At 37.3% G+C, this 13,616-nt stretch overlaps 1 protein-coding gene across 1 annotated transcript in view; it reads right to left on the bottom strand.

Annotated features, from left to right (window-relative positions):
* Window positions 1-13,616, bottom strand: part of LTN1 (listerin E3 ubiquitin protein ligase 1) — a 35,364-nt gene that overhangs the window by 10,247 nt on the left and 11,501 nt on the right. The window contains exons 13-23 of the mRNA XM_044442704.1: window positions 13,094-13,333; window positions 11,685-11,838; window positions 9,812-9,962; window positions 8,328-8,529; window positions 7,202-7,361; window positions 6,936-7,040; window positions 6,186-6,328; window positions 4,278-4,413; window positions 3,188-3,329; window positions 1,454-1,667; window positions 78-315 (exon numbers count right to left, since the gene is read on the bottom strand). Coding sequence (XP_044298639.1) covers window positions 78-315; window positions 1,454-1,667; window positions 3,188-3,329; window positions 4,278-4,413; window positions 6,186-6,328; window positions 6,936-7,040; window positions 7,202-7,361; window positions 8,328-8,529; window positions 9,812-9,962; window positions 11,685-11,838; window positions 13,094-13,333 — 1,885 coding nt within the window. The remainder of the gene's footprint in view (window positions 1-77; window positions 316-1,453; window positions 1,668-3,187; window positions 3,330-4,277; window positions 4,414-6,185; window positions 6,329-6,935; window positions 7,041-7,201; window positions 7,362-8,327; window positions 8,530-9,811; window positions 9,963-11,684; window positions 11,839-13,093; window positions 13,334-13,616) is intronic.

Here is a 13,616-nt window from a genome sequence, read left to right as displayed (position 1 = left end):
TTTCCAAATGTAACTTTTAATGATGAAATGAAAAATGATACAAGCCGACAGCCAACAGTGCTAAGAAAATAACTTACTCATTTAACATGTGGTATACTATGATTTGCACGGGTCTAGATCTGAAGAGCAGTAAAGGAGAAAGCGTATTTAACAAGGTCTGTAGTTTTTCAGGGAGGTTTGTCTTCTGGCCAGCAACAAATTTGGCAGGAAGTTTATGATTCAGTAGTTGATCCTTTGATATGTACGTTAAAGCTTTACCCAAAGATTTCAATATGGAGTCCTGAAATGATGCTTCCAGGGCATCTTTTTCTTTTCCTGTTCAGAGCAACATACAAGCCATTTATTTTTTTAATCAAGTTTGCAAATTTACACAACCATTTATAGAACTACCTAGCAAAGCCTTTCCAAAATGCCAGAGGAATATACTTTACTGTTTAAAATACCAGATATTACATGCGTCCCTCAATCAATTCCAAAAATGGAAGTATTCATAAAGCATGTATAAATTCTAAACTTCTCACAAATAACAAACGATTAACCAGATCAGGAGATGTATATGACAGAATGTGTGATAACACATTAAGTAAACAAGTATGGAAGTGAATGAGTTTTCATTGTGTTGTGGCTTTATTTATTCATTTATATCCCACCTTTTTTCAAGGAAGTCAAGCTGCCTTACATAATTATCCTTCTCCTCTTAATCTTACCCTCACAACAATTCTGTGAGGTAGGCTGGGCTGAGTCTCTGACTGGCCCAAAGACACCCAGTGGGCTTTATGGCTGAGCGGGGACTAGAAATCATCTGAGTCTCAGACTTGTGCTATTAACCACTACATCATCACAGGATCTGTTGAGTCTGTTTTAAGAGACCATGAAAGGACAGGCAGGAAGTACTATTTAGTGGTGACAATTATTAGATACTTCTGATCAAACAGAATTGTACTATGACTATTCTATGTCCTTAGATGTTTATATCAATCTGCCACCGTAAGAGGTAGTAGAGCAGAGTTTAAGATGCATTAAGAAGTACATACCCCTCTGCATGTTAAACCATGCAGTCATAAGACATCAAGGTTTCATTTATCCTGAGAAGGGCAATAATGAAGCTGATACTCTGTTTAGACAAGGAAGAAGCTGAGAATGGGGAAGTGTAAAGTATGAATGCCTTGACAGCATGTCCAGAATGCTTCTCTTTTAGTACTGGGGACCATCCTGGAAACCATGACTAAAGCTTATATTTCTGTCTCAGCCCGGCAGCTGAAGTGATATGAAAAGAAATTTCACTTCCAAAATAATGTGCCTAAGTTTTTATCAGTAATTTTCTCCTACTACATCTATTAGGCTACAACCCTGTATCTGCTTACCTTGAGTAAGAACCACTGAACTCAACTGGCCTTACTTCTGAGGTGTACATAGGAAGCACTGTTAGTATACTTATTTGTAACAGACTTACTTGTGACTTTTACCAACAAAGGTAAAAGTAAACTATGAATGCCTTCAGAAAAGAAGTCCTGCCATTCAGTTATGAGGTTTGCTGGAAGTTTTTCAATGATTTCAGGAGTTGCTGACTGGAAATATGAACTCAAAGCAGCACTCAGGTCACAGCTGACACTGGCAAATACTTCCACCAACACAACAGGAAAGACAGCCTGGCTGTCACTCGTTGTCTACAAAAGAACAAAATCGAGAGAGGCGTTAATTCTTTTGCATTTGTGGAATTTCAGCAAAATGTAAGACCAATTTAAGATAACAATTTCTCTCTGCATCGTAAGTTACACATAGGCCAGGTTCACACAAATTAGCCAGGTCAACCTGATTTATTTCACTAAGGATGAGCTGCAGAGTGAGCTGGTATCATAAACAGCCCTTCCTTTCTTATTCTTCAACTCCAAAACACACCATACAGTCTCTCTGCAGTTTATTGGCTCTTTGCAGTTACAAGACAAAGCAATTTTTAAAGCCCTCTACAAGTTTAGAAGCTAAGCCTCTGCTCACATCAAGATAGTTGCTGAACCCAAACTAGGGACTTCACCCCAAAAACCTTTCCTTTCGGTAACTCTGGGGGCTCTATCCTCAGGGTAGTTCCTGCTGATGAAAGGCCAACCGACAAGACCTATGCAAGCTCTCTAACTGGACAGCTCATCTCTTGTAACACCTCGTCATCCAGTTAGGGTCTGAGCAAGGCAATGATTCTCCCTCCTTCCCTTCTTCAACCCCTCCCATCCCTTCCTAAACATTCCTGTCCTCCTGGTCTTCCTGGCAACCTGTAGGTGAGGCCTGTGCCTCTCCCTGGGTTCCCAAAACTGACATTTTCCTTTCTCAAGGTCCCCTTCTTCCTCTTCAGAATCTTGGTCAAGGTGACCCTAGGATGCCCACCAAGTGGTGGTCAGCTGCACTCACTACATCTGGATGTAACCCCTTGATTGGAGGTTGCACATGTTATGTGAACCTAGCAATTATGGGTTATTCAAGAAAATTAAACAACTCCCTTGTAGTGCTTAATTAGTAGTAGGGTTACATGGTGGTTGTCTAACCCTTAAATAACCCATAATGGTCAGTTCTGCATGACACAGGTTGTATATTCAAAACTGCACACACACAGTGGTGCACTGTGAGTTAAATAACCCACAGTAAGTAGGCCATGTCATGCAAATAGGTAAGCATTCTGCATTCACTATAAATAGGTTTTCTATAACACATCAAAGCAAATTCTTTAAGTATGTGCACCAAGAATAGGTTCAAATAATCAGTTTTTTTCTCTTCAAACTTACCTTCTATATCTTAGCCTTATTTAATTTAAATTGCATTTCCCTGTATTTTTATTCCTTCTTCTTTGTGAACAGGGCAATTAATTACTTATGGGCCAATGCATTTTGGTAAAATAAAATGTCACTAATTTCTGCAGACTTATGCTGCAATGCAAAAGAACTGCTAAGCACCACTAATTTCAGTTCAGATAATCTTGAAGTGTTCTGGAAATTTTCCTCCATAAAAACTGGAAAGATTTAATATAGGCAGTAATATCAAATAATCATAGAATGGTCTTGTTTAAGTTTATATGGCAGGCTGTTGACAGCACATTTTACATTTACAAAAGGCAAGAAGTGCCACCCAGTGGATTCAAAAAGAAAATATAGCAAACTATTTATATAGAGGTCATATCATTTCTCTCTTTATATTTACTTACTTCTAACCATGACAGCATGGAACACATGACAAAATCCCATTCACTCTCCAGCAAAGAGGAAGGATTATTTAACAACAGAGAGAGAAAACGGATCATTTCTATATTGAAACCAAGTAACTCTGGTTTTCCATCTTGTAGATTGCTGATGGGAAAGTAAGAAAAGATCAGAAGCTTCATTTATGAAATACATGGATAAGTCAATACTAACTTTTGTTTCACAACAAAAAGGAACTACCTTAATGAAAAAGGTAGAAAGCAACAAGGCAAATTAACACACAAACAAAAACCCAATTATTATTATCTAGAAATCTTGTCTAATTTTTAAACCATTTCTTAAAAATAACAACAACCAGTGGTAACAAGAAACAAAGCTAGTTAATAGTGAAGGTTTAATACTCCAATATTGAACAGCCTATTCTTTGTAAATCAAGGCTGACATGTTTCTTCAACTACACAGAGTTAACATATTTTAAAACTTTCAATAGATGAAAGAGGTGTCACACTGTTCATTTTATTATTTATTTATTTATTTATTAAAACATTTCTATGCCGCCCCATTCCCCGAAGCCTCGGGGCGGCTCACAACATAAATACAAGAATAACAATATAAAACTAACAATATAAAATAAGTAACAATATAAAAGAAGTCGCCCTGGCCAGATAAATAAGCAAATGCTGTTAACAATTAAAATGACGCTTAAATAAAAAGGTCTTCGCCTGGCGCCGAAAAACAAATAACGACGGTGCCAGGCGGACCTCTCTGGGGAGCGCATTCCATAGATTGGGCGCCACCGCTGAGAAAGCCCTCCTCCGAGTACCTACCCTCATAAAGACTGTGGAAGACAAATGCCATCTTAAAAGGCATCCTTCCTGCTCTCACATGTAGGATGAAAATATGTTTAAGATACTCTGACAAAACAAGAAAGCATGCTTTTTGCTTCAGAAATATTAATTACTTTTACACAAATATAAAAATGATTGTCTAAAATGAACATCAATTTAAATATATTAAATTGGTTTGCAGTCCTATTATACTCATAAATATTGCTAGTTCAAACATTCATATTAAAATTTATAGCAAACTGCCCACCAACTGAAAAGAAAGCTGTCCTCATATTCATTTCTCCAGGATATGATGATTTTTAATATTCCAGGCATTAGTTCTCCACAATCAATGCTTCCACAATTCAAGCAGGAATTTAAAATAGCAAGATTTCCAAAAGCTCCTAAAATAGAATCAAATACTTGGTTAAAATGGCCACATTAAATCTCTGAGAATATAAGAATAGCAGGCAAATAAAAACAGGGACACGAAGTGAACAGTTGCAGCTGGATGAAAGATCAGAAAAATCTAGCAGCAGCAGCAGGAAGTAGGTTCAGTGCTTCATAAAGTTCTGGTTTTAAAAAGACCTCCATCTTCCCATCAGTGTGATAAATTTTTGCAGGAACAGGCTGAACTACACACACAGTGCAAGTCTGTACAGTTGTGGCTCCAAAGCTGCTATTTTTAATCTATGTCTAAGCATCATCATTGCAGGGATAAAAGTGAAAATATGATAGGATGTGTTAATAAGAAACAAAGGGGAAAATAAGATGCATATCTTTCCCCAGGCTTCATGGTTTACATGTTGACAGGTCCAGTTTCTGAATTGGGATTCACTAACTTAGTGAAATATGTCCTTTAATGCTTATGATTTGCCACCTGCCATATAAGGGTATAAACTATGGAGGAAGGCTTACTCAAGAGGAGAAGTGGTTATGGTCCACAATCCAACCCCTTGGCCAAGTTTTTCTTTTATGAAAAGAACCTGCATCTGAGCAAAGAGAAAAGAACTCCAGTATCACTGTCCAAAGGTCAAGTCAGGTAAGAAGGTATTTTATTGTGCTTTCTCCTTACTTTGAGACATTCTAGGCAATGTACCTAACTCTACCCTTTGCTTTCTCTTCAGCACAACCCTGTGAATAAATCAGGCTGAGATACAGTAGCTGACCCAGCAAGCTTCAAGGCCAAGCAGGGATTTAAACTGATTCTCTTTAGTCTTAATCCATCACCCTAAATCCAACAAACTGGCAATACAACATGCAAGTTTAAATTCAGCATATTGACTTGGACTGAAAAGATGCATGAGCAGAGAAACATTACTGCTTCTGCAAGATGCCCCTTTCATATTTTTGCCGAAGCCCCTTTATCAAGTGTTCTTTAGGAAACTGCCCCTGAGACTGGGGAACATTACAGAACAGCACAAAATGCAAAATGGGAGCACTGCCATGGGTAAGAAGTAGCAGTGAAATACAGGCACCAGCTTCTCACAAGGAGGTGAAACTTAGGCACCTGCCTGCATATGGCACTACAGAGCCCAAGTCATGAAACGCAGCTACATTTGCAAACAAGTAATGGCTTTCTCCTGCCTGGTGCCCTTCACATGTCTTGGACTTCAAGTAGCATCAGTCCTAACCAACATGGCTAAAATTCTGCAAGTTGCAGTTCAAAACACCTGGTGGGTACCAGGCTGGACAACATTACTTTTTTACTTAACCAGTTAAACATCTTTAATCTGTCCAACTTTTCTGATTTTTGACTATTGTCCAGTCTTCCTGACAATCCTTGAGAACAAGTGAGAGACAGAAAGAGAAACTGACAGAGAAATCCAAAGCTAAGTTGTTAAATCAACTGTTAAAAAAACAGAACTAATCTAAAACTTCTATGGCTATTTGTTAAATGTTCTTTCTCTCAGAACTTTTCTTAAAAAATACCTCATTTAACTAGCTGGAAGATTCTTTTGCAATGTAGGTGATAATATGCACCTTGGAATAAAGCACTTCAGTGAAATAAAGATTATGTAGGACAGAATTGATGGCTCTTCAAAAGCATTTTTTACTGTCATGAATGATGGTAATAATTCTTAATGGCAAATGGAGATCTTATTAAATGTGTGCATTGAAAATCCTACCTCTTACAAGTAAATGTAGCACTGCAGATAATATTTAAGACACTGACCATCAGTAGTGAAGAGTTCGGTTTCACTGCACGTCATTAGTTTAGCAGTACACTGAAAGACAAGCTCGTCCTTATCTTGCTCAGGTAAAAATCGAGACAAATGTTGAAGTGTGTGCAGGCTGCCTTCCGTTAATGGAAAAAACCTGTGCATACAAATGAGATAATAAGGAAATCAATCTGATGTCCACTACCGATGCAATGCAAAATAATGGTGGCAAAGAGTAAGATGATGTCATTGGATGCTTTGTTGCAGAATTGTATAAAGTACAGGACTGGTCCATCCATATACAAGCAAGGCAGTGAACAGGCACAGAAACAAGAGAAGACAAACAGAGAAGACAAAGACATGTTAGGAGTATTAAAATGTTTTACAACAAAATCCATTCTGGCAATTTTGTATGATCCCACACACATTTGCCCGATTCAAACTAAAGTTAGTTTGTTTCAACCAAACCTATCTAATTTTGTACAAGCGCCAGGTGCACTGCAGTATCATTATGATCCTGTACTCATCATGATAGATGGACATTTCCTGGAGAGGAGGAAGGTCCATGTTACGCTGTAGGTTCAATTTGTGAAGTGACACAATTGCGAATTCTGTCATTACCATCTGATTTCAGACTATAGCACTGCTGGCCCCATCATCCCACAATATAAGCCAATCAGCGCAGGCCCTTCTTCTAATTTCCTTCTAACTGAACAGTGGTAGCAAACACAATCTAAGAAAAGGTGCAAAACTTACTATCATACCTTTCTGTATTATTGAAAAGTGCTTTTATCTTGCAAGTTGAAATTTTCTCTGTATCTATCAGTTTAGCCATGGTTAAAGCCCAGAGTCGTCCACTCTCTTTTGATCTATGAACAGATAAAAACATGTTATATTATTGTTAGGAATAAACAATTTACTGACATATAACCTTTAGCTCTAGAAGGTGATATCCAAATACACAGAACTAAGACTTTATGCTTTCTACTAAAGCTATGTGAAAATTTTATTGATTCTTCCCCATACTTACCTACTGAATAATATTTGTAAGAGGCAGGGGATATAACTGTATGTATGTAATTTTTCATATGAGACGCTCATTACTTCAGGGAGATTAAGAAAGTCAAGAAGCAGGCAAGGTGGGTTGGCCAATTCTTCAATCCATTGTAAAGCATACAGCTGTTCTACAACTAAAAAACAAACAAACAAACAAACCCAGAGGAACATCTGAGCAGGATAATCCAGCATATGTATCCCTTTTAAAATTTGGTAAAAATTATTAAATAAATCAATCCAAACTGTGAAATGTATACATTCACGATCATAAGGGGACCCTACCAAGTATGCAATCTATGGGCTATTGTGGGATCATTGGAGGACAATTTCTCTTTCCAACAAGCCATGCTATGTGGGTTCAGACAACATGGCAAGCTGTGTTTGGGCAGTGTTTATGGAAAACATGCCCTGCACAGACACACTTTGAGTAAGCCACTGTGGATTTTTTTTGATCATGCAAATCAGGTCATTTTTGTACAGACTACTATAATATATATGGCATTTTCAGCTGTAATTTCATAACTTCCTATAACATTTGTTATGCACAGAGAAGTATAGCTGAGAGATAGTGGTAGGCCTCTGTCTCTCTCTCCTAACTACAATATGCTATTCACCAATTTTCACTACGTTATACTGGGCAAGAGCTCCTTACTCGTATAGGAACTTTAATGACACGGAAAGCTTTCATATGCATAAATACATTAAATTTCCCATTCATTTCAAAAGAAGCACCAAGAGTAGTCAAACTAACTCTTTGCCCTGCCATTGATGCAAATACAAAATGGGATTATGTGGAGGTCTTTGAGTGCAGTGGAATAAACACAGTGCTTTGTCTCAAAGCCACATGTTTCAGAAATATGCCTATGCAGCAAATTACAGTGTGAATCATATCACAGAAAGCAGAACAAAATATAACTCTATTAAAAGCCTAATATGTCCTTAATAATTTCTAATTTTTAAAATAGCAGTTTTCTGATAAGGTTTATTTAAGATATATATATATAGACAATTCTATATTGGTTGATATTAAAATAAAATTAAATCACAAAGAAACATGTTTTTAAAGTTTTATTTTTGTAAATTTATTTGTTGTCACTTACTGATATTTTCAAATTTGCTTCTTTCAGCTTCATGGTTTTCAAAAACTATCCCTTTTTCCAATATCAATAGTACCATTCTACTTAAGAGAGCTGCAGTACACAGATGGCTTGGAAGTTTAGTCATTACACAAAGCTTCAGGTCTGTTCCAGGTATCTCACAATTCATGCTCAATCTTCCTTCCAAAAGCGGTTTCCTTAACCACTGTAAGAATTCATTAAAAAAACTTAAGCAATGTTTTTTATTAGGATCATACAAAATATACAATATGACACCATTAGCAAGTGCTTCACAAGTTTACTGCAGTTGGTCTCAGATGACTCCTAAATGTCCTTGGGGCCTGCATGTATTAGGCCCCAGACAATCCTAGAGAACTCTACTGGCTAACAGAAGATTGAATGGAAGCTTTTTTAGTTATGCAAGCCATCTCATCAACTATTATATCATAGATGAGGGAGGTCTTATTGTGCACTGATCAGGCATTCAAAAACAGCATCTGGGAAGACTGTCACCAAACCTGCAGTTGAGAGCAGAACATGGCACAATTGTTAACTGCCAGAGCCACATTTCCCTTACCTGGCTAGCCCTCCATCCAATGCCATATGTGTCCCTACTGGTCACTATACTAATTGTTCTCCCCAATCAGGACCCCCACACACATATACAGCACATACAGAGGGCCTGTGAAGAGGAACCCCGTTCGCGAACACAGAGTAACAACAGCGTTGGAGATGTCTTACCCTCAAGTTTCCCTCAACGTGGCTCCCCCACAAAGGGTGACCATTCACACAGTAGGAATATCATATTATCAGATGAATAACTGACTGCAGTTTAAACTAGCACATGAAATTTGCTTAAGAGAAATTTGCGACACCTATGCTGTGCTCTTTTTGGCAGCAAGGAAAGACCTTCCTATTTCCTAGGCATTTTAGTAATTCAGTTTCTATTATTTTGAATCTGTTACTGAATTTCACATTTTTGCATTGCTCCTACATTTTATTTGGTATTATTTTATTTTATAATGCAGTTTAAAACTAAAGTTTGTATATTGTATCTTATCATGTTGTATTTTAGGGCTTTGATTGTTGTGAACCACCAAAAGAGTTTCAGCTATTGAAAGATATAGAAATGAAATAAAAATGAATGAAACAGTTGCCAAGATACATATTTCATTCAATTAAAACTTCTTGAGCTATTCACTGTATGGTATATTATTACATTATGTTAGGAGACCTTGTTAAACCAAGAATAAGACATAGAAATCACTTTAGTCTCACAGTTGCAACACTAACATCGTAAGGTATGAATTGGTCCTAGTAATCCTAAATCCACAGTGGCAAAAAAAAAAAAAAAAAAACGCTATTCAAATCTTGCATTAGGTTTACTTCTTAAAGTAATCTACCACAGAATTCCTCAAATACATGAATTCGATGAGCAAATACTAACTATCACTATGCATTGTGCAATGACATAGAAACCTATATACCTCACTAGACAGAGATTCCCGTAACTTTTCCCATTCCAGCTTGTTTGGAGTGAGCCATTCAATATAATCTTTCAAAATACAGGCAGAAACTTCACCAGCTACCATGAGTTTAGAAAATAAGTCAGTGACCATGGAGACCAAAACCTGAAAACTGAGAAGAGACCAATATTTTAGAGAATAAGACATGCAAATAATCAAGTAATATCAAAGTAGAATGTATTGAAGGCTCCTGCATTTTCAAATTCATGCAGTTAATACTTAGATAGTATTGGGCAGTACAGAAAAAATAAATAAATATGCACAATGGCTGCTTTTGGGTTATTACAAGACTGAGCGACAAGCTTATCCACTACCCTTTCCCTTCTCTTGAGTTGTGGGAAATCTGGAAGCTTTCACTTCCATTTTAGATTACATAATTGCATCAGGCTGGAACAGAGAAAGAAAGCAAAACATGGTGACCTGCTAAAAAGTTACTGTCATTAGCAACCTTCACCTCTGTCACCTGGCAGCAGCCATTACACTCGGCACCACTGGCATCCTCCCCCTCCAACTGAGACATGTTGTAAGCCGCCCCGAGGTTTTGGCAAGGGGCGGCATAGAAATGTTATAATAATAATAAAAAATAATAAATTGCATTGGACACAAGGAAGGACTGAAGGAAGGAAGGCCATCGGTCCTACTGAAAAGCCACCTTCATCAGGATGCCTATAATTTTATGTTCACATTGTATAATAATATAGATGCCCTGAGAGCACAGTGTGTCCTGGAAGCTGTGGAGTCAGTACATAAAACCTTCAACTTCGAGTCCTTTATTTATATATCAATATAGGAAATAAAGAACTAGTATATTTATTTCCTATATTGACTGAAAGCACTGAACCTACCAGGCATTTCAACACAGCCAATGTGAATCATCAGGGTACTTTTTAGAACCATAACTTGAAAAAATTGGTTAATTGAATTATCCGTGAAACAGGACATTTTAACATATTATTTATATTACAATTTACATTTATTAGGAGTCACAGCTGGAAGCAGCACATTTTTACCAACTCTGACTTCAGTGAGCCAAGAGTTGTTTCCAACTCCTACTTCATGTCTCCAACTACACAGCCCTGCTTAAAAGGTGTGTCTTTCTTTCCCTCTTTTTTAATAATCAACCACAGCTGAGTACGTAGTCTGAATCCTAAGCTGTGAAACAAAGTAGCTTCCTAAACTATAGTTTGAACCTGGCTTGCTTTAATTTAAGATTTTTTTTTTACTTAAAATTAAATAGACAACAGTCAGGGACTCTTGAACAAAGCAGATAAAGAAAAAACAACCACAGATTAAATCATGATTTGCTGGTATACACAGAAAAAAAATCAGTGTGATATTCTGAGAGGCTCTGAGATTTAGTAGTTTGCTTGGAAAACAGGGATCAAAGCCCCACTCAAGCTCACCAAGCTCTATAGAGAGTGGTTTTGAGATTAAAAGGAAGCTGAATAATGTATACTATCTTGAACTCCTTGGAAGAAGCCCAGGCTATAAAAGGAAGAAAAAAGTTTGTCTTCTGAACTACTTTTGGTACAAACCATGGCTGGTGATTTATCTAACTGAGCAAATGTCACCTATCTTTAATCATGATGATGGAAAATCACAGGGATATGCTCCCTCTCCACTGTCTTTAAGGCACAATTCTTTTACCCCTCCCTACGGTTAACCAATATGTCAGCAATGACTTTCAAAACAGGTAAGTTACCTCTTAACTAAGCTTTAAAACCAGATTGCAAAATCTGGATGGAAAATGGAACTCTGGTTCCAGGATGGACAGGTTAAATGTTAAATCTCACTACCCTGAGCAAACAGATTGTGTGGTACAGTACATAGTTACCTTTTAACATCCAGCACTGAAGATTGAAGCTGGTTCTTCACCCAGAATGCAGATTTCTGTAGGAAGGTACTCTCTTTATGCATATTACTAAGCTGATGCACAAGCGAGGCTAAGCCACATAACCAAGTATGCTTCAACTTATTTACAAGGAAATCTATATCAATGAAAAAACAGAGCATTGTTTCACCTACTGAACATATGACAAAGGCAAATCACATTGGCCAGTTCAAAACATGAAGAACAGAATCCTGTCCTTCAGGATTATTTATGCAAAAGGGTTTAGTTTGCTCTTAGTCCAGAATCGATTTTAGTATAAACAGCATGATTATTTTAATACTAAGTCAGAATAATTATTAGGAATTGAATTACACAAGACGTGAAATTCTTAACCTGGCAATTGTCCATTTTGCCATGACATAAGGCTTCAAAAGTTTTTGAAATGAATAACATGGATGAAATATGTATTTGTATTCTGCTTCAAAATGTAATTTTCTGCAGGGTTCGATTGTGTCGTTTTTGTGGTATTATTTATTGCCAAGACTGATTTCAGAAAAAAAAATACACCTGCTTATATATCAGCTTCCAGCTTATGTTTAAGAAATTTGCACACATATCTTCCACATAGAGAATGCAAATAAATGCAGCATTCCCTAGCTTCCCAATACCTTCACCTGCTGACATGGATTCTACTTGTAATGATTATTTATATTTATATTTAATTTTTATTTACATTATTGTGATTTATGTTGTTTTATGCACATGTTCCTGAGTGTTTAGTCTACAGAGAGTTTCATCAAATGAATAAATCAATTATTTATGCTGCCTTGAGAGACTGGGAAGGGCAGGATTAAAAAAAACCAACCAACCAACCAACAAATAAATAAAGTAAGTTAGGTTCACACAGTTATAGCAGCAAGGGAATACATTCTATTGAATAATCAACATGTGGTCTGGCCAAAATTAAACATGTGGTTGACCTGCTAATCTCACTGAGAGGGCACCCCAGTCTTTCCATGTTGGCTGTCAGAGTGAAGACTCTGGAGGAAGGGGTCTATGTACCCCTTCCCAGAGAAGCTTCTTTACATCACATCACCACTGGAGACTGGAAACAACAGTGGGGATTTCCTGGATGGTGTTCCAGCTCTGCAATCTCCAGTTATCTTGAGCTGGAGACAGCAACAAGGTTTCCTGGCAGCAGGATTTCAGACATAATTTCCTCCTTTCACCCTGTCGCTAACTCTGAACTTAGAGGTAGCAGTGAGGACAAGGGGCTGGGGAAGGCATGCTGCTCATCTCAATCCCCACTATCAACCAAGAAAAATGTCAGCTAGTATTCATTTTGGGAGGCAATCCCTTTATCCCAAAACAGTTCTGCTCCCTTGAGGTTAATTATATTCATTGCACAGTACCTGACAAATGTGTTATATGCTGACTCTGTGCACACAACTGGAAAATGGTGAACAACAAATCCTCTGATGATGGCATCAACAAGCATTCTTTAACTGAGCTGAAAAAATTAGAGGCTATGTCACAGATGAAAGACACCGATGGTTCTGTATTTCCAGCTTCTGAAAGATCTTTAGCTTTAGAGAGAGCTGTTTGAAGTTTATCAATAATCCTTTTAACATAAATTTCACCAATCAAGGACTCTGTTGATTAAAAAGAGAACAGTGTAAATTATTCGATGATCCGGGTCTCCATTCTGTCATCATTCTAAAACAACTGGTCCCTGAGCAATCAGGAATTCCTTCATTTTAGTGATCTATGGGAAGCTGTACTCCATACCTATAAAATCCTATTTATTGGCATATTATTACAGATAAATGCAAGATTGTTTTTATCAATTGATACTGCTGTCCCATACTTCCCACCCATAGCAGACCAGGTCTCTAGTTCTTTTGCAGAATTAGATTATTCCTCAGAAAAGCTCAA

Source organism: Varanus komodoensis, unplaced genomic scaffold, assembly GCF_004798865.1.
Source record: "Varanus komodoensis strain SLA01 unplaced genomic scaffold, ASM479886v1 scaffold4, whole genome shotgun sequence".
In the NCBI taxonomy this organism is placed as follows: domain Eukaryota; kingdom Metazoa; phylum Chordata; class Lepidosauria; order Squamata; family Varanidae; genus Varanus; species Varanus komodoensis.
The sequence above is the reverse complement of the archived record's forward strand: the minus strand, read 5'-3'. Positions and strand labels throughout refer to the sequence as shown.